The 27,228-nt window shown below is 37.5% G+C and overlaps 1 protein-coding gene, 1 long non-coding RNA gene and 1 other non-coding gene across 3 annotated transcripts in view; 1 reads left to right on the plus strand and 2 right to left on the minus strand.

The window, feature by feature from the left end:
* Nucleotides 1–715: 715 nt before the first annotated feature.
* LOC132357274 (uncharacterized) overlaps nt 716–27,228 on the minus strand; it is a 238,746-nt gene continuing 212,233 nt past the window's right edge. The window contains exon 3 of the long non-coding RNA XR_009500190.1: nt 716–1,550. This is a non-coding gene — a long non-coding RNA (uncharacterized LOC132357274). The remainder of the gene's footprint in view (nt 1,551–27,228) is intronic.
* Nucleotides 2,768–2,874, plus strand: LOC132358115 (U6 spliceosomal RNA). The gene has a single exon (XR_009500467.1). It is a non-coding gene; the product is annotated as a U6 spliceosomal RNA (small nuclear RNA).
* SPIN4 (spindlin family member 4) lies at nt 15,995–16,756 on the minus strand. The gene has a single exon (XM_059910589.1). The coding sequence runs from the start codon at nt 16,754–16,756 to the stop codon at nt 16,007–16,009; it is 750 nt and encodes a 249-aa protein (XP_059766572.1). The 3' UTR covers nt 15,995–16,006.

Genomic DNA, 27,228 nt, shown 5'->3' on the forward strand with positions numbered 1-27,228 from the left:
TAAACATGCTAAGTGAAACTAACCAGACTATAAAGGACAAATATTGTATGATTCCACTTTTATGAAGTATCTAGAATAGGAAAATTCATAGAGACAGAAAGTATGTTAGAGCTTACCAGGGGCTGGGGAGAGGGGATAATAAGGTGTTACTGTTGAGTGGTTACAGAGTTTCTGTTTGAGGATGATAAAAAGTTTTGGAGACAGATAGTGGTGAAGGCTGCATAATTGTGTGAATTGTGTAATTAATGTCATTGAATTGTACATAAAAATGGTTAGAATGGCAAATTTTGTGATATATATTTTTTTACTGCAACTAAAAATCTTTAATCTTTCCAAAAAAAAAAGACACAACTACATATCCACTGTAATGCTTAAAATTAATGACTAACAAGGATATAGAGCAACTGGAACTCTCAGACTTGGCTAGTATATGTATGAAATTATAAAAGTACTTTGGAAAACAGTGTGTCAGTGCTTAAAATGTTAAACATACATTTACAATACAACATAGCCATTAAACACCTATACATTTACCCATGAAAAAAATATGACTACATAAATACTTGTACAGAAAAGTTCATAGCATCTTATCCTTAGGGCTTAGGTGTGCTTATACCTAATGAAAACTTGAAACAATATAAATATCCAGTAATGGGAAATGGATAAACAAATTGTGATATATTTATACAATGGGATATTATAAAATCAAAAGGAACAAATTACTGATATCTGCTTCAACATACATAAATTTCAAAAACATAAATGCTCAGTGAAACAAGCCAGACTCAATACTATACTATATATGTATCATTCCATTTATATAAGTTCTAAAACTGGCAAAATTAATCTGTGGTGGAAAAAGATCAGAAAAGGGGCTGGTCAGATGATGGCAGGTAACTGATTATGACTAGACATCAGGGAACTTTCTGAAATTATGGAAATATTGATAGTGTTACAGGTTACACGGGTATATGCATGTGTTGAAAGTCAGGGAGTTATACACTGAAGATCTATGCTTTATAATATATGTAATTATACATTTCTAAAAAGTATATATAACTTGCCATGTCAGGACTATGCAAGCATCAATGAGAAACTCCTTTACTTGCTGTTATGATTAATTTTAATGTGTCAACTTGACTGGCCTAAGGGATGCCCAGATATCTGGTAAAACATTATTTCTGGGTGGATCTTTGTGGGTATTTATGGAAGAGATTAGCATTTGAATTGCTAGACTGAGTAATGAAGATCACCATCATCAATGCTGTTGGGAAACATCCAATCTATTGAGGTCCTGAGTAGAACAATGAGGAAGAGGATGGGCAAATTTGTTCTCTCTGCCTGAGCTGGGACATCCATCTTCTCCCCATCAGACATTGATGCTCTTCATTTTCAGGCCTTAAAACTCGGTCTGTGACTTAAACCTCTGGCTCCCTGGTTCTCTGGTCTTCAGACTCAGACTGAATTATACCACTGGATTTCCTGGGTCTCTGTATTGTAGACAGTAGATTGTGGGACTTCTCGGCCTCTGTAATCACTTTAAACAATTCCTATAATAAATAAATAAATGAATAAATGAATGAATGAATAAATAAATAGATAAACAAATAAATGTCTTATTGGGTTTTTTTTCCTCTGGAGATCTCTGAGTAAAATAGATTTTGGTACAGAGAGTGGTTAAAGAGTAAAATAATTTTAAATATGAGTTTTCTGAAACTGTTCTGGGGTTTCTGGAATTGACTCTCTAATCTGATTAGATTTAAATAAGATAATGAGATAATATATATGAAGCTTTCAAACATTTTTAGAAAACTGACTACCCCTAATGTTTCTAGATAAAGTGGTGAAAGAAAAGAATGAGCTCAGGGACTCAAATTTCAGTTCAAGAGGTGCATAACAACCTAAGATCTTCTATGTGTACCCTGAAGAAGTCCCTTATTTCCTGTAGTCAGAGGGCTGAAATTGTTGAAAATTATGTGCAAAACTTCATCTTGTATTGGCTAAATTAGAGTGTTAGTTGAACTCCCAGCCTTGTCTACTGTTAAAGTGAGGTCATATACTGGGAAATAATAGTATCCTGTAAATTGAGATTGGAATGTGTGGGAAGATCTCATGAAGCTGGAGACATTGAACCTTTAAATCCTGATGAGTTTTTATTGCTAGTGGAAGAGGCCTCCCCGTTCCCAGTGGAAGTTGCCTATACAATCTCAGTGGAAGTGACCTCCTGATTCCCAGTGGAAGGGGAATCCCCATCCCCTGTGGTATCGATCTCCCCACCAACAGTAGAATAAGCCTTTCCACCTCTATCTGAGAGGATTAACTTGGACGGCTTGAGGAAATGACAATGACCTCCTTTGAGATAGTTGCCATGCTGATTTTCCTAAGGATCCACCTCCATCACCCACTTTTGCTTCTAGACTAACAACTAGACACAAGTGCTAACAGGCTCCTGAAAGTGAGATACACATTATGACCCATGAGGAAGTATACTACGCTCCAAAAGAACCACTAATGAAGGTCAGGTGAACAATGGAGTTTTAGTTCAGATCTGTCTAACAATGGGCCCAGTGTGTTCCTGAACTCATCCCCTGATTACTTCCCCAGTTCCAGAATGCATTATTAGAATAGACATACTTAGCAGTTGGCAGAATCCCCACATAGGTTTCCTGATCTGTGGAATGAGGAATATAAAGGTGGAAAGACTAAGTGGAAGCCATTAGAATTGCCTCTAAATGAGAAACTAGTAAATTAAGAGGAATATTTATTTGTGCTCGCTTCGGCGGCACATATACTAGAATTGGAGAGATACAGAGAAGATTAGCATGGTCCCTGCACAAGGATGTCACACAGATTCATGAAGCATTCCATATTAAAAAAAAAAAGAGGAATACTGCATTCTTGGAAGGACTGCAAAGATTAGTGCCACTATCAAGGACTTAATATGTGCAGGAGTAGTGATTCCTAGCACATGCCCATTCAACTCTCCTATTTGGCCTGTGCAGAAGACAGATCTTGAAGAATGTTAGTGGATTATCATAAGCTTAAGCAGGTGGTGACGCCAATTGAAGCTCATGTACCAGATGTGGTTTCATTGTTTGAGCAAGTTAACATAATCCTTGATACTTGGTGTGTATCTATTGATCTAATAAATGATTTTTTCCTCCATTCTTGTCCATATGGTCCTCCAGAAGTAGTTTGCTTTCAACTAGTAAGGCCAGCAATACACCTTCATTGTCCTACCTGAGACGGTATGACGACTCTCCATCCCTATGTCATAATTTTGTTCACAGGGACCTTGTTCACCTTTTCCTGCCACAAAATATCACACTAATCCATTACATTGATGACATTATGCTGATTGGACCTAGTGATCAAGAAGTAGCAACTTCTCTATATTCATTAGTAAGACATTTGCATGTTAGAGGGTGAGAAATAAATCCAACTAAAATTCAGGGGCCTTCTACTTCAGTGAAATTTCTAGGGGTCAAGTCAAGATATTCCTTCTAACATGAATTGTCTAACATGAATTATTGTTGCATCTGAACCTTCTACAACCAAGAAAGACGTCATGGGACTTCTTGGCCTCTATAATCACATGAGATAATTCTTACAATGAATGAAGGAATGAATGAATGAATCTTATTGGTTTTGTTTCTCTGGAGAACCCTGACTATACACTAATACATCTGAATTCACATGGTGCATATGCACCCCTCTAACACTTTAATGATACTTATCACATTCCTTTTACTTTGTTTTGTACAGTTTTATACACACCTTATTAGTCTGAAGGCTACTTGAAGGATAAAAGACTATGTGTTATTCATAATGATATTCCAACATACCCTCTAGAAAAATGTCTTGCACATTTTGTTTCATTCTATGAATAAATGAAAGATAAAGTAACCAAGTACTAATCAAAGTAATTACAGCAGAAAGCCTGATTTGTGAGAAACACATATGTATGTAGCTTTCTTTGGGAATAATTTGGAAGATGTCTTTAAAAACGAGGCTATATTCTTTATGTTATGAATACTTAATGAAGGGTGGATGTGGAAAATAAGTGAAGGAAAGAAAACATGAATTCTTTTCATTTTCAAAAGCCCTGAATATAGTTTAAGCAGTCATGAGTAAATCCAGAAACAGAATTAATTAGTTCAGGAAATTAATGAGCCAATTTATTGATAATTTTTCTCTACCTTTATAAAAAAGATTTTGTCCAAACAATGGACAATATAGATCTTTTACATATCATTCTCAGGGTTTGAGCCTGTTTGGATACAGACTAAAAGAGATAAACGGAAGACCATTTTACACCTATATTTACTAGCTTAGCCTTTGATTCTGTGTTCTTTCCTTTTAAATTCACTCTCTCAAAATCTTGCCCATCCCCACCCCACACCTTAACTCTCTTATCTCCACAGATAAATCATAATCCAGAGGTCTTTCCTTACATAGTTAATCAGCCGCAATATTAATTCTTCTTCACAATGCTCCTTAACATTCATTTCTAAAAATTATTAGCTTACAAATTTCTGTGTGAATTTCTGTTGCAACCATTCAGCTAGAATCCTTTGTTCCAGTCTCTGACATTTTTACCACATCATTCAAGACTGTCTGGTGGAATTCTGGAGGTATGCAAGCTTGAATACTCATTTTGACTTCATCTCTCTTCAATCTCCTTATCTGAAGAAGCCGGGAGTCAGAGTTAGCAAGCTGGCAGAGCCAGGGCATGGATACAGTAGAAGTGGTGGGTTCTCCAGGGATGTCAAAGAGAAAAGAAGACCCATAGTCCAATGGAGCAAAGGAGACAAAGCACAAGTGAGATCTTGTTTGATGATGAAGGAGGTATTTTAAATCAGATTATTTAATGAGTGAAACTGGGACACTTTTCATATTTTTGCTCAAAACAAATGATCTCCTATCTCGCTGAGAATAAATTCCAAATGCTTTACAGTGGTCCATAAGATTTGTACATGGATCTGGCCCTTGACAAACTCTCTGATCTCGTCTCCTCTCATTCTCCTCCTTGCTCACTTCCAATCTGGCCACACTAGGCTGCTATCACAAACCTCCTGGCACATTATATCTGAAGGCATCAGTAACATGGTTTGCACCCTCACTTTATTCAGGTGTTTACTCAAATGTTGTCTGTTCTGAGAGGACTTCTCTATCCATATATATAGAATAGCATGCCCAAGACACCATTCTGTCACTTTACTTACCCTACTTTACCTTTTTTCAAAGCAATCATCACAGCCTGACGTATGTATAAAGTGTGTTGGGAGGAAGAAGATGGGAATCTATCTCCACCCAGCATGATGTAAGCTGTAAGCACTATGAGAGCAAGGATTTTGTTTCTGGCTATTTTCCTCTCCTAAAACAGTGTCATGACCATTGTGCGGTCCTGTCTCTGATTTAGTGTAAGAATATGAGAGAAATCTGATATCACCAAGGAACAATATAAGACCTGATTCTAGACTGGTGGTCCAAGGAGAAAGGGATGACTGTCTGGCTCTTCCCAATAGAATGAATGTAAGTTTCAAGAGAATAGAGACTTTGGCAGTTTTGTTCACTGCTTGGTCAAGGTTGAGCCTCCCTCTGACTCAAAGCAACCAGGTATGATATCAATATTATCATGGAATAGTCTGAAACTTGGTTCTAGTCGAGGAGTCCAGAAATTTAGGGGGTAAAGGCATAGTTGGTGAACACAGAATTCTACATTGATCTTTTTTTCTGTCTTCCTCCCACTGAAACATAGTTCCATATTTTGCTCACTGCTGTACACTTAACCTCTAAAACAGAGATAGAACTAGAGTAAAACTTTGCTATGTCTGAATAAAAAGTTGTGAAATATTTCCAAATCACGATGAGACAATATAAGGCCTAAAGGCCAGGGATATAAATGTGGTGGTGGCTGTCTTCCTCTTCCCATTAGGATATATGCTCTAAGAGAGCAGGGATTTTGTTTAGATTGTTTACTGTTCTATCTCCAGGTTTTAGGCCAGGGCTGAGCCTCTCTCTCTTACTGTATGTTAAAAGCCCAATGTCATCACGGAATAATATAATTCTTGGTTCAGGACTTGGGGCCTAGTGAGAGAGCAAGGACTAGGGGGCATTATCATATACCTAAAATTTATATACAGTTGTATTTTTTGTTGTTGTCTAAAGACAAACTACACAGTTTGTCATATAGTACATATTCATTCCTCTAACACTTTAATGATATTTATCACACTTTTTTATGTTCTTATGTAACATTTTATACCCACCTTATATCTTTGTTATTGGACTGAAGGTTACTTGAAAGATAAAAGACCATGTGTTAAAGAAAGATTTTGTTTTGTCCACTGCTATGTCTCAAACTCTTAAAACAGGGCCAGTACCAGGGTTGCCCATTTCCTCCTCGGAGCCGGACAGGTGGAGACAAAGAGGTGGCTGTTGGCTTTGGGCTACGGGAATCTTCATGTACTCGTAGAGCCTGCCGCAGTTGTTCCAGTATCATTTGTTGAAAAGACTCTCTTTCCATCGTTAAATTGCTTTTGCACCTTGTTAAAAATCAGTCAGCTGGGGAGACCTTCAAGATGGCGGAGGAGTAAGACATGGAGACAAACTTCCTCCCCACAAATACATCAGAAATACATCTACATGTGGAACAACTACTACAGAACACCAACAGAATGCTGGAAAAAGACCTCAGACTTCCCAAAAGGCAAAAAACTCCCCACGTACTTGGCCGTGTGGATAACAGGGTCTTGGTGCTCTGGCCAGGTATCAGGCCTGTGCCTCTGAAGTGGGAGAGCCAATTTCAGGACATTTGTCTAAAGGAAACGCCCAGACTCCATGTACTTTCAAATGGTGAAAGCTCTCCCAGAGATCTCCATCTCAATGCTAAGACCCAGCCCCACTCAACGACGAGCAAGCTACAGTGCTAGACACCTATGCCAAACAAGTAGCAAGACAGGAACACAACCCCACCCATTAAGAGAGGGGGCCTAAAATCACAATAAGGTCACAGACACCACAAAACACACCACCAGATGTGGTCCTGCCCACTAGACAGACAAGATCCAGTCTCATCTACCAGAAGACAGGCACTAGTCCCCTCCACCAGGAAGCCTACACAATGAACTGAAAGAAGCTTAGCCACTGGAGGCACACACCAAAAACAACGGGAAATATGAACCTGCAGCCTGCGAGAAGGAGACCCCAAAAATAGTAAGTTAAGCAAAATGAGAAGACAGAGAAACACACAGCAGATGAAGGAGCAAGGTAAAAACCACCAGAAAAAACAAATCAAGAGGAAATCAGCAGTCTACCTGAAAAAGAATTCAGAGTAATGAGAGTAGAGATGATCCAAAATCTTGTAAATAGAATGGAGAAAATACAAGAAACGTTTAACAAGGACCTAGAAGAACTAAAGAGCAAACAAACAATGATGAACAACAAAAAAATGAAATTAAAAATTCTCTAGAAGAGATCAATAGCAGAAAAACTGAGGCAGAAGAACGGATAAGTGACCTGGAAGATAAAATAGTGGAAATAACCACTACAAAGAAGAATAAAGAAAAAAGAATGAAAAGAATTAAGGACAGTCTCAGAGACCACTGGGACAACATTAAACACACCAACATTAGAATTATGGGCGCCCCAGAAGAAGAAGAGAAAAAGAAAGGGCCTGAGAAAATATTTGAAGAGATTATAGTTGAAAACTTCCCTAATATGGGAAAGGAAATAATCAAGTCCAGGAAGCACACAGAGTCCAATACAGAATACATCCAAGGATGCTTGGTGTCAGTCTATTTATCTCTTGTAAAAATAAAATACAGTGTGTGTGTGTGAAGAAAAAAGAAACATAAAAAGAATACATCCAAGGAGAAACATGCCAAGACACATATTAATCAAACTATCAAAAATTAAATACAAAGAAGAAATATTAAGAGCAGCAATGGAAAAGCAACAAATAACATACAAGGGAATCCCAGTGTCATTAACAGCTGATCCCTCAGCAGAAACTCTGCAAGCCAGGAGGGAGTGGCAGACATATTTAAAGTGATGAAAGGGAAAAGCCTACAACCAAGATTACTCTACCAAGCAAAGATCTCATCCAGAGTCGATGGAGAAATTAAAATCTTTAAAGACCAGCAAGAGCGAAGAGAACTCAGCACCACCAAACCAGCTTTACAACAAATGCTAAAGGAACTTCTCTAGTCAGGAGACACAAGAAAAGGAAAAGACCTACAACAACAAACCCAAAACAATTAAGAAAATGGTAATAGGAACAAACATATGGATAACTACCTTAAATGTAAATGGATTAAATGATCCAAACAAAAGACATAGGATGAATAGATACAAAAACAAGACCCATATATATGCAATCTACATGAGACCCACTTCAGACCTAGGGACACATACAGACTGAAAGTGAAGGGATGGAAAAAGATATTCCATGCAAATGGAAATCAAAAGAAAGCTGGAGTAGCAATTCTCATATCAGACAAAATAGACTTTAAAATAAAGACTATTACAAGAGACAAATAAGGACACTACATAATGACCAAGGGAAAAATCCAAGAAGAAGATATAACAACTGTAAATATTTATGCACCCAACACAGGAACACCCCAATACATAACGCAAATGCTAACAGCCATGAAAGGGGAAATTGACAGTAACACAATCACAGTAGGGGACTCTAAAACCTCACTTTCAACAATGGACAGTTCATCCAAAATGAAAGTAAATAAGGAAACACAAGCTTTAAATGATACATTAAAACAGATAGACTTAATTGATATTTATAGGACATCCCATCCAAAAACAACAAAATACACTTTCTTCTCAAGTGCTCATGGAACATTCTCCAGGGTAGATCATATCTTGGGTCACAAATCAAGCATTGGTAAATTTAAGAAATTTGAAATTGTATCAAGTATCTTTTCCCACAACAATGCTTTGAAATTAGATATCAATTACAGGAAAAAAATCTGTAAAAAATACAAACACATGGAGGCTAACAATACACTACTTAATAACCAAGAGATCACTGAACAAATCAATGAGGAAAACAAAAAATACCATGAAACAAATGACAATAAAAACACGATAACCCAAAACCTATCAGATGCAGCAAAAGTAGTTCTAAGAGGGAAGATTATAGCAATACACTCCTACCTCAAGAAACAAGAAACGTCTCAAATAAACAACCTAACCTTATACTTGTACCAATTAGAGAAAGAAGAAAAAAAAAACCCAAAGTTAGCAGAAGAAAAGAAATCATAAAGATCAGATCAGAAATAAATGAAGGAAACAATAGTAAAGATCAATAAAACTAAAAGCTGGTTCTTTGAGAAGATTAAAAAAATTCCTAAACCATTAGCCAGACTCATCAAGAACAAAACAGAGAAGACTCAAATTAATAGAATTAGAAATGAAAAAGGAGAAGTAACAGCTGACACTCCAGAAATACAAAGAATCATGAGAGATTAGTACAAGCAACTATATGCCAATAGAATGGACAACCTGGAAGAAATCGACAAATTCTTAGAAAAGCACAATCTTTTCGGACTGAATAAGGAAGAAATAGAAAATACAAACAGACCAATCACAAGCACTGAAATTGAGACTGTGATTAGAAATGTTCCAACAAACAAAAGCCCAGGACCAGATGGCTTCACAGGTGAATTCTATCAAACATTGAGAGAAGAGCTAACACCTATCCTTCTCAAACTCTTCCAAAATATAGCAGAGGGAGTAACACTCCCAAACTCATTCTACGAGGCCACCATCACTCTGATACCAAAGCCAGACAAAGATGTCACAAAGAAAGAAAACTACAGGCCAATATCACTGATGAACATACATGCAAAAATCCTCAACAAAACACTAGCAAACAGAATCCTACAGCACATTAAAAGGATCATACACTATGATCAAGTGGGGTTTATCCCAGGAATGCAAGGCTTCTTCAATATATGCAAATCAATCAACATAATACACCATATTAACAAATTGAAGGAGAAAAACCATATGATCATCTCAATCTATGCAGAAAAAGCTTTTGGCAAAATTCAAGACCCATTTATGATAAAAACCCTCCAGAAAGCAGGCATAGAGGAAACTTATCTCAACATAATAAAGGACATATATGACAAACCCACAGTCAATATCGTTCTCAATGGTGAAAAAGTAAAACCATTTCCTCTAAGATCAGGAACAAGACAAAGTGGTCCACTCTCACCACTATTATTCAACATAGTTTTGGAAGTTTTAGCCACAGCAATCAGAGAAGAAAAAGAAATAAAAGTAATCAAAATCAGAAAAGAAGAAGTAAAGCTGTCACTGTTTGCAGATGACATGATACTATACATAGAGAATCCTAAAGTTGCTACCAGAAAACTACTAGAACTAATCACTGAATTTGGTAAAGTGGCAGGATACAAAATCAATGCACAGAAATCTCTTGCATTCCTATACACTAAGGATGAAAAATCTGAAAGAGAATTTAAGGAAATACTCCCACTTACCATTGCAACGAAAATAATAAAATATCTAGGAATAAACCTACCTAAGGAGACAAAAGACCCGTATGCAGAAAACTATAAGACACTGATGAAAGAAATTAAAGACGATAAAAACAGATGGAGAGGTATACCATGTTATTGGATTGGAAGAATCAACATTGTGAAAATAATTATATTACCCAAAGCAATCTATAGATTCAATGCAATCCCCATCAAACTACCAATGGCATTTTTCACAGAACTAGAACAAAAAATTTCACAATTTGTATGGAAACACAAAAGACCCTGAGTAGCCAAAGCAATCTTGAGAACGAAAAACGGAGCTGGAAGAATCAGGCTCCCAGACTTCAGACTATACTACAAAGCTACAGTAATTAAGACAGTATGGAACTGGCACAAATATGGAAATATAGATCAATGGAACAGGATAGAAAGCCCAGAGATAAACTCACGCACATATTGTCACCTTATTTTTGATAAAAGACGCAAGAACATACCATGGAGAAAAGACAGCCTGTTTGATAAGTGGTGCTAGGAAAACTGGACAGCTACATGTAAAAGAATGAACTTAGAACACTGCCTAACACCATACACAAAAATAAACTGAAGATGGATTAAAGGCCTAAATGTAAGGTGAGACAGTATAAAACTCTTACAGGAAAAGATAGGCAGAACACTCTATGACATAAATCACAGGAAGATCCTTTTTGACCCATCTCCTAGAAAAATGGAAATAAAAACAAAAATAAAGAAATGGGACCTAATGAAACTTAAAAGCTTTTGCACAGCAAAGGAAACCATAAACAAGACCAAAAGACAACCCTCAGAATGGGAGAAAATATTTGCCCATGAAGCATCTGAAAAGGGATTAATCTCCAATATTTACAAGCAGCTCATGCAGCTCCATATGAAAAAAACAAACAACCCAATCCAAAATTGGGCAGAAGACCTAAATAGACATTTCTCCAAAGAAGATATACAGATTGCCAACAAACACATGAAAGGATGCTCTACATCACTAATCATTAGAGAAATGCAAATCAAAACTTCAATGACATATTACCTCACACCAGTCAGAATGGCCATCATCAAAAAATGTAGAAACAATAAATGCTGGAGAGGGTGTGGAGAAAAGGGAACCCTCTTGCACTGTTGGTGGGAATGTAAATTGATACAGCCACTGTGGAGAACAGTATGGAGGTTCCTTAAAAAATTAAAAAGAGAACTACCATACGACTCAGCAATCCCACTACTGGGCATATACCCTGAGAAAGCCACAATTCAAAAAGAGTCATGTACCACAATGTTCATTGCAGCTCTATTTACAATAGCCAGGACATGGAAGCAATGTAAGTGTCCTTCGACAGGTGAATGGATAAAGAAAATGTGGCACATATATACAATGTAATATTACTCAGACATAAAAAGAAACGAAATTGAGTTATTTGCAGTGAGGTGGATGGACCTAGAGTCCACCATACAGAGTGAAGTAAGTCAGAAAGAGAAAAACAAACACTGTATGCTAACACATATACATGGAGTCTAAAAAAAGAAAAGTTTCTGAAGAATCTAGGGACAGGACCAGAATAAAGATGCAGACGTAGAGAATGGAGTTGAGGACATGGGGAGGGGGAAGGGTAAGCTGTGATGAAGTGAGAGAATGGCTTGGATATATATACACTACCAAATGTAAAATAGATAGCTAGTGGGAAGCCGCTGCATAGCACAGGGAAATCAGCTCGGTGCTTTGTGATCACCTAGAGGGGTGTTATACGGAGGATGGGAATGAGATGCAAGAGGGAGGTGATATGGGTATATAGGTATACGTATAGCTGATTCACTTTGTTATACAGCAGCAACTAACACAATATTGTAAAGCAATTCTACTCCAGTAAAGATGTTAAAAAAAAAAAAAAAGAAGTGCCAGGATTGGCGCTAGTCCTAATCCGAGTGTCAGAAAGTGGGATAACTCCAAAATTATGGGAAAACATAAGGTCTATTTCTAGTCTTGAGGTCAGGGGTTGGTGGTAGATATCTGTCTCACTACAGCCAGGATAAAATCTTCTTGAGAGCTGAAATTTTGTCTTTTTCATTCAGTTGCCAATACTGTGGCTAGGGTGAAGCCTCCCTGAGTGTTAGGAGTGGTAAAAGTACCTAGAACAGCAACTTGCATTCTAAAGTCAGTGTTATTGGGTTTTTGTTGTTGTTGCAATCCATATCCCAATTCAAAAAAAAGATTCCCTACAATAAAAACTAAAAGAAATTTCACAATATAAAGTTTATATAAAATATAAAAATTTCATGTTGAAATTTTTTTAAAGCCAAAAAATCAATACTATTATCAACTATGTTTATATTTTCAGTAAATATATAAAGCATAGAGAAGATTTGCATTAAATTCATGATAGTGTATGCCTCTGCAGTGGACGGAGATGTTATATTTTGCAAATATGCCAACATTTGTTAATTTTGGGTGAAGGTAAACGGACGTTTTTTATATCTTTCATGTTTTCCATATTATGTTTTAATTTTTCAAAATAAATAAAATACAAAGAGAACTTAGAACTGTTATAGATGATGATTTTATTACAATGTTTTCAGAATTGAACATACCTAAGACATGTGCACGTGCAACATGCAAGGACATAAAGTGTCTGAATAATACAATCAAGAAGCTTGGTAATAGAGAAAACTTTAAATTTTATATTTCACAGAGAATATACATTCCTTTTTAATAGAAAGTTTGAATAAACCAATTACCATTGGAGAGATAAGAAAGCTGATTAAAGATCTACCATCAAAATTGTCACCAGGATTAGACTGTTTTTACAGCTCACTACTAGCTAATTTTTAAAGAACAAATAATTCTAATGCTATTTAAACTGTTCCAGAACACAGAAAAATGATTGAAAACTCACAATTTCATTTTTTAAAGCTAGCATAATTTTAACAACAAAATTTGAAATATACAATTTTACTTTGGAATGTAAACGCAATAATACTAAATAAAATATTGGTAAATAATACCCAGCAATGTATCAAATGATTATTACACCATGACTAAGTAGGATTTATTCCATAAACACAAATTTGTTTCAAAACATCAAATATCTACCACTCTAATTCATCGAGTCAAAAAACTAAAGGAAAAAAATGTTATACTGTTTTGTCAATAGACGCTGAAAAGACATTTGATAAAATTCAGGAGCCACTTTTAGTAATAATGCTATGTAAAACAGGAATAGAAGAAATACCCTAAATGTGTTAATGGTCAATGACTATTTACCAATAACCAACAGCAAATGTCATATTAATAGGGAACACTAAAGACAATTCCATGAAAATTAAGAACCACACAGGCATGTCTGTCATAATCATTATTCAACATTGTTTTGGAAAATCCAGATCATGTAATAACAATATTAACATTATAAGAAATAAAATGATCTCTATTTGCAGGTGAGATGACTATATATCTACAAAGTCCAAAACATTCTATTTTAAAAACCCAGTGTAATTCAGAGTATTTAGTAAGCGGAAAATAGAAGGAATAAAAAACCTCTAGTTTGTCTATATTGCCAAAAATATAAATGAGGAGGAAAAAATACCCAATTCAAAATGTCAAAATGTGACAAAAACTGTAAAAATATTTAGAGATAAACTTAATCAGATGTGATGGACCTATATAACATTACAAAAACAAAACCAAAAGATTTTAATGATGTACCAAAATTCTCGAGTATTAAAGATTAATGTTATTTTTAAAATAATCTTCTAAACAGAAATGCAGAAATGTAATACGATTCTAAGGCATCACAATTTTTTTAAACGTGGAAAGGATGTTTCCAATTTTTACATGAAAGAATGAAAAACAAATTATATAAAAGAAGAAAAGACAAAAAAAAAAAAAAAAAAAAAAACTAATGAGAGGGGACTTGCTTTACCAGAGTCCAAAGTTTATGGTCAAGCCAGTACAATTAAAACAATGTGATACTGGCTCAGGAACTTGAAAATGGGTGATTTATTTAATAAATGTGATAGCATAATCAGGTATCCAATATGAACAAAATGTATATTTGGACCTTTACCTCCATATACAAAAATAAATTCCTGTTGGATCAGTTAAAGCTTAAAATTAATAAACATTTTTAGAAAAAATGTAGGTAACTATTTGTATGACTAGCAGTGGGGGCATTCAACTGAAAAAACAAGAAACCAAAAAGCTAAAAAGAAGAGAGGAATCTATCTAATTTTTTTTAAGCTGTAAAGTAAAAAAGAAGATATCAATAAAGTCAAGATTAATGATAGAATGGAGAAAATCATAACACATATGGGCTACAACTGATTAGTACACACCACATAGTAAATATAGTTAGAATTCCTACAGATTTATAAGGAAAAGATCAAAGATTCAATACATAAATGAGCAAAGGATAAGCACTGGCAAATCACAAAAAAAGTCCGAATGGTAAAAAACAAAAAAACTCACTGAGTTTGTCAATTAAAGAAACAATACTATGTAATTTTTCACTGTTCAGATTTACAAACATTAAAGAGTGCTGGAGAGGATGCTGGAAAATGAGCACTTTCATTTTAGATGGTAATTTTGTAATATCTCTTAAAATTAAATAAACACCTACCTAACAGTCCCATTTCTGGGAAGCTACCCTATAGAAATAAAAGCACCAGTATGTATTGTAGCAGTGCTATGGTGGAAAAAAAAGAGAAAACTTAAAGACCATCAATAATAGAATGGTACATAAATGGTACCATTTTGGTACATAAATATGTACTGTGTATGCAGTTGTTAGGAGAAGAGAGGAAGACAAGGAGAAATAGAGGGAGAGGGGAAATGGGTGATTTATTTAATAAATGTGATGGTACAATCAGGTATCCAATGTGAATAAAATATATAGTTGGACATCTATCTTATACCATATGGAGAGGGAGGCATGGGGGAGAGAGAGAGATATCTGTAGCTACTGATCAGAAGGATATGTCAAGGGAGAAAAGCAATTACAGAGAAATAATGGGGCTTGCTGTTTCTGTAGAAAGGACTACAACAAACTTTCTTTAAGAGGATGGGGAAAACATGGAAGGATATACATTATGTTCTTAACACTTGTTACCTGGGGAGAAAAAAATTGGTAAGGCAAAGAAAGAAATGGGGTGGTGGTGGAGGATATAGTGTGTGTACACCATTTATTTTTCTTTATCTAGTTTTCCATTGTTCCAAATTTTACAAACACTTTTCAATTTTCTATTAGCACCCGATTTAAAATTTTGATTACAGAACAAGGCAATATCAAAAGTACCAAAGTATACTTCGGGCAAAACTGTGGAACTAGTCAATGTAAGATTTGGAGGCACCGTAAGTAATAATAAATTCTTTAATCTCTGACTTCAAAACTGTTCTCAAAAGTTCACACGACATATTTTACATTTAATAGTTCCACAACTTTTGCAATAGCACAATGAATTTAGGGGGTTTTCACCAAACCATAGACATAAATGTGAATATCATCATCAAACTTAATGAAGTAGACAGATGGCTTGGCCACCACTTGATGGATGAAAATGCCGGTTCTCTTGGACCCATCATCTTTGGCGTGCTCCACCTGCTTGCCCACAAGGCTGTCGACAACTTCTCCAGGCTCCCGTTCTGCTGTAGGGAAATAGTAGTTGGAATCTGGAATGATGCGCAGGTCACCATCTTTGTAGTCATCCAGCAGCGTGTACATATAAAGGACTGGATCTTTCTCGTAGGTGATGTAAAACCAAGTGTCCATCACGGGGGCTCGCGCCAGGACCATACCCTTCCATTCATCTTTCGTACCGTGCTCACCCTCAAACACATGACCCACTGCCTTGCCAATCAGGGAATCTGCCAGGCGCGAATCAATGCGAGGAGTTGGCACTCTCTCAGGAAGGATCTCTAGCGCTAAAACTCTCTTATCTCGGTGCAGTTCTAGTCCATACACACTATCTTTGCCATCATATTTGATGATATAGAGAGTGGGCTTCACGGAAACCTGCTCAAGCACGGTGCCCTTCCACTGCTCCACGGGCTCATTGCCTTCCTTCCAGCCGTGTTGAATGCGGCAGCCCACAATGTTCCTACGGGTGAGGAAAGTGGGCTTGCGCCGCTGTTTCCTGTGGGTGTGCCTTTTCTTCATCAGGTATGCGGACACACCATCTACGCCCATCGGAGGCACTGTTGGGGGCGACATGGCTCGGGGTTTAAGGAGGCTCAGCAACGCTACCACTTACTAGATTAAGCTGACAAAAAGTCAGCACTATCCAGTATGAGATCTTTTTTTTTGTGATCTCCGAAAACAGAGAGATCCTGTCCTGCACGTTCTCCTTCTCCCTTCCCCAAAGGCAAGGCTCTCACCAAGGCTCGGCAGAAACGCTCTTAACTCTGACCGTGGACACTAGGACAGCGGGGGCCTCTTGACAGTATTCTTCTCTCCCGCCCGGCAGAGGTATCTGCAGCAGTGGCAGTTGCCGCAGGAGATGGCGGGCTTGCGTGTGCTGCCTGCGCCTTGCGCCCGCCCCGACTCCCAACCCTAAGTCTCCCGAATTGACCACTTAGCTGTTATCGATGGTGCTGCGGCTGCGGAACGGCGACGGAGAAGGAGAGGACGGGAAAGGGATAAGAGCGATGGTTGCAGCGCCAAAGTCGCGGGCGGCGGCGTGTCTCTGAGAAGTCCGCGCGGCCTCGGCTTAGCAATGTTGCTCTGCTCGGCCTAGCTCTGGCGCCAGGGTTTTTGCCGCTTCGGGAACCCGACCCCTCAGAGCCCGCCTGAGCCTCGGCCCCGCCCCCACCATTCCGCCTTCCGCTCAGCCAGCAGCAGCTGGGCGGGTTACTGCGCACACTGCGTTCTGTCCACACAGTCACAGGCGCTCACTCCTTCATTTCCTCACGCGCCCCCCGACCGCTTCTCTCAAACCCAAGCCAGACTGGCCGGCTCCCTTACTCCTCTCTGGCCGTCTGTCGCCCGCCAGCCTCCTCAGCAGCTTCTCCATCTGCTTTCTATCTTCCAGGAATTCCTCACAAAGCCTTTTTTTTTTTTTAATATTCAACACATACATACACAGAGTTTGTACATACAAAAAAATTTTTTTTTCAGTTTAGGGATTACGAGACCGGATAAGTAAATGCCGTGTACAGTCCACCATCCTGATCCAAACTTTCCTTTTTATTTTCTATCTGGTCACTCACAGTAATGCTTTTTTAATACGTATATTTTTCTGAATGTAAAGTAAATGTACTGACACTGTGGAGATTTTCTGAAATTCAGTGAAATAAAAACCGAAACTAACCTTAATCTTAACACCTAGATATACAGCAAAATGTTAACAGTTCTGATATCTCAATAAATCTATGCTTGTATTTTACAAAATTGGTAGCGTTTCACATCTTTATAACTTCTTTTAAAATTCATATCGTTAGTATCTTCCAAAGTTATTAAATACTCTGAAAACATGGTTTTTAATGGTTCCATAATGTTCCTTTGTATAGATCTTCCGTTATTTATCCTAAAAGGTCTATGACGATAAATAAAATTAGTTTACTCTCATATATGGATTTATTGAGCTAGTATAAACCATTTTTTCAAAGAATATTTAATGACATGGAGATCTACATATGAGATAAGAACAATGTGTGAGAAAGCAGGATACTGAAACAAAATTGTGGCTCCAATTTTGTAGACAGAAAAAATTAAAAGGTTTTTGTGGTATATATTTGCAGTCTTTCTGATTATAAAAGTACTGCATGCTCATGTGGAAAATATGAAAGATAGAAAAGAAAGTATCCATAATTTCACCTACTTCAAGTCACAGGGCTCTTATCAAGATTAAATGAAAATATCTGTATGTCTTTTATTCCTGTATCCTACTTACAAGATAGCAATATAAACCAGGGAAGTCTAGACTCCTCATTCTCACTCCTCCACTCTATACTGGTGAGAAGAGAAAGCCTCATATCATCATGGGTAAAAAAGGCCATTAATTCTTCTGGAAATGTAGGAAAGCAGGGAAGAGAGGTGCAAGGCAGCAATTCGGGCTGCCTCCACATTACATTACTTTCCAAGGCAGGGAAAGAAAAACCTAGTCCTCATACCATTTAATAGCTGATTGGGCAGAATATGTGTGGATCCTTCAATTCCCCATGTTTCCCAGGCCAAAGGCTTTTGAGATGGGATAACTCGCCAGTACTATATTATAAGAAAGTAATTCCAAGGAAGCAATTTCAAGGAAGCAAGAAAACTACATATACTAAAAGGTATTTCTAAACTCTTTAGAATTACATAGTGGTGTGTACATATTCACACATATATACAACCTACACAGTGAAAGTCAGAAGGTGAGTATGTGTAAATGTCATGTCATTATGTTCCACAAATAATGCTTCCCAAGTAATTCCCCAGACCAAGATGTGCCAAGTTACTTTGCTTAGAAGAGCAATTGACAGGTGGGAGAAGACCACCCACCAGGCACACAAATTCAGAACAGTTAACTCAAGCTCTTTGGTTATATACTTTAATGGAATTCTTGCTCACAGCCCTACAAAGCAATCTGACAAAGAATTTCCAGTATCCTTCCTTCTCTAGAACTATGATTCTGATGTTTAAATCACTCCCTAGCATTATGGATTCAATGAGCCTCACTACACTAAGATATAATGTTTACTTTGTATGTCTGCCCACTAGACTACAAACCCATTCAAGAAAAGACTTTTATCTCAAGTGCCTTACTCAGAATAGGTACTCAATTAGTATTTGTTATATGAATAAATAAGTGGTTTCAACTGCCCTGCTCCAATCCAAAGAAATCCTCCAAAATGAAACAAGTGGTCTTATACAAGCCTCTGAAGACTGCAGTTCTGGTGACTTAAAATCTCCTAGGGCAGCTTTATTTATCCCTTCAAAACACCCAGATTACTGATCCTATAAATATGTGTCTATAAGTCTGAAAATGATAAGGAGAACACCATCAAATGCAAAATAGTCATACCTCAGAGATATTGTGGGTTCAGTTTCAGACCACCACAATAAAGTGAATATTTCAATATAGGAAGTCACACAATTTTTTTGGTTTCTCAATGCATGTAAACATTATGTTTACATTATACTATAGTATAATGTGTGTGCAATAGCATTATGTTTAAAAATCCAAGGTATATAACATACCTTAATTAAAAATACTTTATTGTTAAAAAGTATTAACCATTATCTGATCTTTTACAAGTCACAATCTTTTTGCTGGTGGAGGATCTTGCCTCAGTGTTGATGGCTGCTGACTGATCAGGGTGGTGGCTGGTGAAGGTTGGGGTGGTGTGGCAATTTCTTAAAATAAGACAACAGTGAAGTTGCTGCATCCATTGACTCTTTTCACAAAAGATTTCTCTGTAGCATGCAATGCTATTTGATAGCATTTTACCCACAGTAGAACTTCTTTCAAAATTGGAGTTAATCCTCTTAAACCTGCTGCTCCTTTATCAATTAATTTATGTAATATTTTAAATCCTTTGTTGTCATTTCAACAATCTTCACAGCATTTTCACCAGGAGTAGATACCATCACCAGAAACAACTTTCTTTGCTCATCCATAAGAAGCAACTCCTCATTCATTTAAGTTTTATTATGAGAGTGTACCAATTCAGTCACATCTTCAGGCTCCACTTCTAATTCTAGTTCTCTTGCTATTTCCACCACATCTGCAGTTACTTCCTCCACTGAAGTCTTGAACTACTCAAAATCATCCATGAGGATTGGAATAAACTTCTTCCAAACTCCTGTTAACGTTGATGTTTTGACCTCTTTCCATGAATTATGAATGTACTTAACTTGCATCTAGAATGGTGAATCCTTTCCAGGAGGTTTTCAATTTGCTTTGCCCAGATATCAGAGGAATCACTATCTATGGCAGCTATAGCCTTATGAAATGTATTTCTTAAATAATAAGACTTGAGTGTCAACATTATTCTTTGATCCATGCGCTGCAGAATAGATGTTGTGTTCTCTGGCATGAAAACAACATTAATCTTATTGTACATCTCCATCAGAGCTCTGGGTGACCAGGTGCATTGTCAATGAGCAGTAGTATTTTTTTTTAACATCTTTATTGGAGTATAATTGCTTTACAATGGTGTGTTAGTTTCTGCTTTATAACAAAGTGAATCAGCTATACATATATCCCCATATCTCCTCCCTCTTGTGTCTCCTTCCCACCCTCCCTATCCCACCCTTCCTGGTGATCACAAAGCACTGAGCTGATCTCCCTGTGCTATGCGGCTGCTTCCCACTAGCTATCTATTTTACATTTGGTTGTATATATAAGTCTATGCCACTCTCTCACTTTGTCCCAGCTTACCCTTCCCCCTCCCTGTGTCCTCAAGTCCATTCTCTATGTCTGCATCTTTATTCCTGTCCAATGAGCAGTAATATTTTGAAAGGGATCTTTGTCTTCTGAATAGTAAATGAGCATTGGCTTCAACTTAAAGTCACCAGCTGCATTAGCCCCTAACAAGAGAGTCAGTCTGTCCTTTGAATCTTTGAAGCCAGGCATTAACTTCTCCTCTTTAGCTATGAAAGTCCTAGAGGGCATCTTCTTTCAATATAAGACAGCTATGTCTACATTGAAAATCTGTTGTTTAGTGTCTTAGCTAGATCTTCTGGAAAACTTGCTGCAGCTTCTACACCAGCATTTGCTGCTTCATCTTCCACTTTGATGTTTTGGAGATGGATTCTTTCCTTAAACCTCATGAACCAACCTCTGCTAGCTTCAAACTTTTCTTCTGTAGCTTCCTCACCTCTCAAAGCTTCCATAGAATTGAAGAGAGTTAGGGCCTTGCTCTGGATTAGGCTTTAGCTTAGGTGAATGCTGTGGCTGGTTTGATCTTCTATCCAGACCACTAAAACTTGCTCTGTGACAGAAATAAGGCTGCTTTGATTTTTTATCATTTGTGTGTTCACTAGAGTAGTACTTTTAATTTCCTTGAAGAACTTTTTCTTTCCATTCACAATGTGGCTGTTTGGCTCAAGGGGCCTAGTTTTTGGCCCATCTTGGCTTTTGACATGCCTTCCTCACTAAGCTTAATCATTTCCACCTTTTGATTTAAAGTGAGAGACATGTCTCTTCCCTTCACTTGAAAACTTAGAGGCCTTTGTATGGTTATTAATTGGCTTATTCAATATTGTTGTATCTCAGGGAATAGGGAGGCCCAAGGAGAGGGAAAGAGAGGAGGGAGTGGCCAGTTGGTGAAGCAGTCAGAACACACACAGCATTTATCCATTAAGTTTGTCATCTTATATGGATGCTGTTTGTGGTGCCCCAAAACAATTATAATAGTAACATTAAAGATCACTGATGACAGATCATTATAACAGATATAATGATAATGAAAAAATTTAAAATTTTGCAAGAATTACCAAGATATGACACAGAGATATGAAGTGAGCAAATGCAGTTGGAAAAGTGGTGCCAATAGACTAGCTTGACACAAGGTTGCCACAAATCTTCAATTCATAAAAAAAAAACTCAATAAATGTGAAGCACAATAAAGTGAAACACAATAAAACAAGGTATGCCTGTATGTGGATAATTATAAAATCCACCTCAAGGTGTAGCTGTGAAGATTAAATAAGAAAAATGCAAGTAAATTTCTTAGCACCTGAACTGGTTCATGGCAAGTACTCATAGCCTCTTAACTAGTCATTCCTAAAAATAAGCCCTTTTCTCTTATCAGATCTGTCTACAAACCGCCTGGCTCATGCTCTACCTCTGAACCTTTGCTCTATTTCACACTCAAGCTCCCTTGGTCAAGGCCTGAGTGTGAATCAAGGAAACACTGTAGCAGGGTTTTGTTCTTTATAATCAGTTTCAGAGCAGTCTTTCAAATGCTGCAAGTTTCTGGAAGCCCAAATTCTGGATAAACAAAACTTTATTGAGAATAAATTTGGGAGATACAGTGATAATTTATAACTGGAGGGGTTATGGATATAGGCATAAATATAATTCCATTGTACAAGGCAGATTATAATACATGCTATGAGAGGTACAAATTAAGCACTGGGGACCAAAAGGAGGTAGTGATTTCTTATGGCTGGGAAGATTGGAAAAGACAACTTGAAAGGGTAAGACAACAAAAAGAAGACATTCAGAAGGTGGTAGAATAGTGAGACCTTTTCAGTCCAATCAGAACACAGCTAAAGGCACAGAGGCAGGCCTGGGCATAGGATATGTAAAAAATTGGTAAGGAGCTTGTGGCTGTAGCATAGCGTGTGCCAGGTTAAGGAATAGGGTATGTGGTGGGAAACAAGGTTAGTCAACAGCCTCAAACGCAGAGACTTGGCATTCCATCCACTGCTGGGTGGAAGAAGATGATGTTCCAACACTTCTGATAGTGTAATGTTGGCAGGACGAAGTAGAGAGTTGATCTTCCATGTCCCATCTAGCAGGAGCAGGTGATACTTCCCTAAGCAGATAGTACTTCCCTGTCAGAGTAGTATTAAGTGGTATGGTACTGAGCACAGAGCTGATCTTCAATCCCTCACTCATCAGAAGCAAGCAGTGCTATGCTCTGATTTTCTTGCCAGAGTAGCATCAGTGAGGGCTTATGATGAGCAGTTCCTCCACAGTCATCTAGTGGTATAAGGTAGTGCTAGTGACATCTATGCTATAAATTCTCCTAACCATCCCCCTATATCAAATCAACAGCAGTGAGACTGAACAAAGCAGAGCAAGGCAGGCCTAGTCAGAACTCTGGTTCCCAACGCTCACTGTATCAGTGAAACCCACTGAGGAGTTGAGCTTTCATCCCCAACCACTGTCAATGAAACTCAACCAGGGTAACAAGATGGGAATAAATGGTACTCAACTCCCCCTATGTCCTTGGAGTCAGTGAAGCTTAGTGGTCAGATAAGCCACCACCCGCCCTTGGAGGCAATGAGATGGTATGAGTCAGTACACAACTTTCATCACTAAGATATTAGCAGATTTAAGAAGGGAGCTAAACTTCTAACCATCCCACCCATGTGCAATGAGGCAGTGTGAGTCAGTACTCCACTTTTGCAAAGGTAGTGCCAAGATATATATATATATATATCAAAGCATGTACAAGATCGGTATACTGAAAATTTTAAATGTTAATGCCAGAAATTTAAAAAGATGTAAGTAAATAGAAGGATATACAGTGTTCACAGATTGCAGAACTCAACTTAATAAAGATGTTGATTCTCTCCAAAATGATCTATGAATTTAATGCAATTTCTATGAAAATTCGAGCAAGGTTTTTCATAGAAATACACAGGATTCTTCTTATATTTATATGGAAATGTTCAATATCTAAAATGTCTGAAACACTTTTGAAACAGAAGTATGTAGTAGAAAGAATCATTCTACCTTAAAGTTACATAGCTACAGTAATCAAGGAAGTATGGTGCTTACAGACCAACAGACACACAGAGAGATAACTCAGAAAATGACTCACATTTACATCCACCTGATTTTTTTTTTTTTTTTTTAGGAAGCAAGTTTTTTTTTTTTTAATTTTTAGTTTTTTATTTATTTTTATGGCTGTGTTGGGTCTTCGTTTCTGTGAGAGGGCTTTCTCTAGTTGTGGCAAGCGGGGGCCACTCTTCATCACGGTGCGCGGGCCTCTCACTATCGTGGCCTCTCTTGTTGTGGAGCACGGGCTCCAGACACGCAGGCTCAGTAATTGTGGCTCACGGGCCCAGTTGCTCCGTGGCATGTGGGATCTTCTCAGACCAAGGTTCGAACCCATGTCCCCTGCATTGGCAGGCAGATTCTCAACCACTGCGCCACCAGGGAAGCCCCATCCACCTGATTTTTGACAGATGTTCAAAAGCAATTCACTAGAGAAAGGATAGCTTTTTCAACAAATGGTGCTGGGGGAATTGGACATCCCAAGGCACACATGCACACACACACACACACACATACACACACAAAACCTACATGGAAACCTCTTATCTTATACAAAAAATAACGTGAAATGAAAAACTAACTAAAATGTAAAATGTAAAGTTATAAAACTTTTACAAAAAATATAGAAGAAAATCTTTGGTACCCAGTGCCAGCTGAAAAGTTCTTACACTTGACACCAAAAGTAGGATTCTTCATAGGAACAACTGATAAATTTGATCTCATTAAAATTAAAAAAAATGCTCTATGAAACACTCTGTTAAGGGGATAAATAGACAAGCTACAGAAAGTGAGAAAATATTTGCAATGTATACATCTAACAGAAGGCTCATATCTCGAAAACATAAAGTAAAATTATTTTACTCAACTGTAAAATAGCCAACAATCCAATTAGAAAATGGTAAAAGACATGAACAAAAAATTTCACAAAGAGGATATACAGTCAGCAAATAAGCACATGAAGAGATCATTAGCCATTAGGAAAATATAAATTATTACCATAATAAGATATCACTAAACATCTATTAAAATAGCTAACATTTTTAAAATAGTGACCATACCAAATGTTGACCATGATGCAGAGAAACTAGCTCTCTCTAACATTGATGGTTAGAATGTAAAATGATGTATTCTGGTGGAGACCTTCAAGATGGCAGAGGAGTAAGACGTGGAGATCACCTTCCTCCCCACAAATACAATAGAAATACATCTATATGTGGAAAAACGCCTATAGAACACATACTGAACACTGGCAGAAGACTTCAGACTTCCCAAAAGGCAAGAAACACCACACGTACCTGGCCATGTGGCTGAAAGTGTCTTGGCACTCCGGCCGGGTGTCAGGCCTGTGCCTCTGAGGTGGGAGAGCCAAGTTCAGGACATTGGTCCACCAGAGACCTCCCGGCTCACCATAATATCAAATAGCAAAAGCTCTCCCAGAGATCTCCATCTCAATGCTAAGACCCAACTCCACTCAACGACCAGCAAGCTAAGGTGCAGGGCACCCTATGCCAAACAACAAGCAAGACAGGAACACAAACCCACCCATTAGCAGACAGGATGCCTAAATTCATAATAAGGTAACAGACACTGCAAAACACACCACAGGACATGGTCCTGCCCACCAGAGAGACAAGATCCCACCTTATTCACCAAAACACAGGCACCAGTCCCCTCAACCAGGAAGCCTACACAAGGAACTGAACAAACATTAGCCACTGGGAGCAGAGAGCAAAAACAACAGGAACTAAGAACTGAAGGCTGCAAAAAGGAGACACTAAACACAGCAAGTTAAGTGAAATGAGAAGACAGAGAAATACACAGCAGATGAAGGAGCAAGGTAAAAACCGACCAGACCAAACAAATGAAGAGGAAATAGGCAGTCTACCTGAAAAAGAATTCAGAGCAATGATAGTAAGGATGATCCAAAATCTTGGAAATTGAATGGAGAAAATACAAGAAACGTTTAACAAGGACCTAGAAGAACTAAAGAGCAAACAAACAATGATGAACAACACAAGAAATGAAATTTAAAATTCTCTAAAAGGAATCAGTAGCAGAATAACTGAGGCAGAAGAACGGGTAACTGACCTGGAAGATAAAGTAGTGGAAATAACTACCGGAGAGCAGAATAAAGAAAAAAGAAAGAAAAGAACTGAGGATAGTCTTAGAGACCTCTGGGACAACATTAAACGCTCCAACATTCGAATTATAAGGGTTCCAGAAGAAGAAGAGAAAAGAAAGGGACTGAGAAAATATATGAAGAGATTACAGTTCAAAACTTCCCTAATATGGGAAAGGAAAGAGTCAATCAACTCCAGGAAGCACAGAGAGTCCTATACAGGATAAATCCAAGGAGAAATACGCCAAGACACATATTAATCAAACTATCAAAAATTAAATACAAAGAACAAACATTAAAAGCAGCAAGGGAAAAACAACTAATAACACATAAGGGAATCTCCATAAGGTTAACAGCTGACCTTTCAGCAGAAACTCTGCAAGCCAGAAGGGAGTGGCAGGACATATTTAAAGTGATGAAGGAGGAAAATCTACAACAAAGGTTACTCTAGCCAGCTAGGATCTCATTCAGATTTGACAGAGAAATTAAAACCTTTACAGACAAGCAAAAGCTAAGAGAATTCAGCACCACCAAACCAGCTTTACAACAAATGCTAAAGGAACTTCTCTAGGCAAGAGACACAAGAGAAGGAAAAGACCTACAATAATAAACCCAAAACAATTAAGAAAATGGTATTAAGAACATACATACGGATAATTACCTAAAAAGTAAATGGTTTAAATGCTCCAACTAAAAGACATAGATTGACTGAATGGATACAAAAACATGACCCGTATACATGCTGTCTACAAGAGACCCACTTCAGACCTAGGGACACATACAGACTGAAAGTGAGGGGATGGAAAAAGATATTCCACGCAAATGGAAATCAAAAGAAAGCTGCAGTAGCAATTCTCATATCAGACAAAATGGACTTTAAAACAAAGTCTACTACAAGAGACAAAGAAGGACACTTCATAATGATCAAGGGAAAAATCCAAAAAGAAGATATAACAATTGTAAATATTTATTCACCCAACATAGGAGCACCTCAATACATAAGGCAAATACTAACAGCCATAAAAGGGGAAATTGACAGTAACACAATCATATTAGGGCATTTTAACACCCCACTTTCACCAATGGACAGATCATCCAAAATAAAAATAAATAAGGAAACACAAGCTT

The sequence above is a fragment of the Balaenoptera ricei genome, chromosome X (assembly GCF_028023285.1).
Source record: "Balaenoptera ricei isolate mBalRic1 chromosome X, mBalRic1.hap2, whole genome shotgun sequence".
NCBI lineage: Eukaryota > Metazoa > Chordata > Mammalia > Artiodactyla > Balaenopteridae > Balaenoptera > Balaenoptera ricei.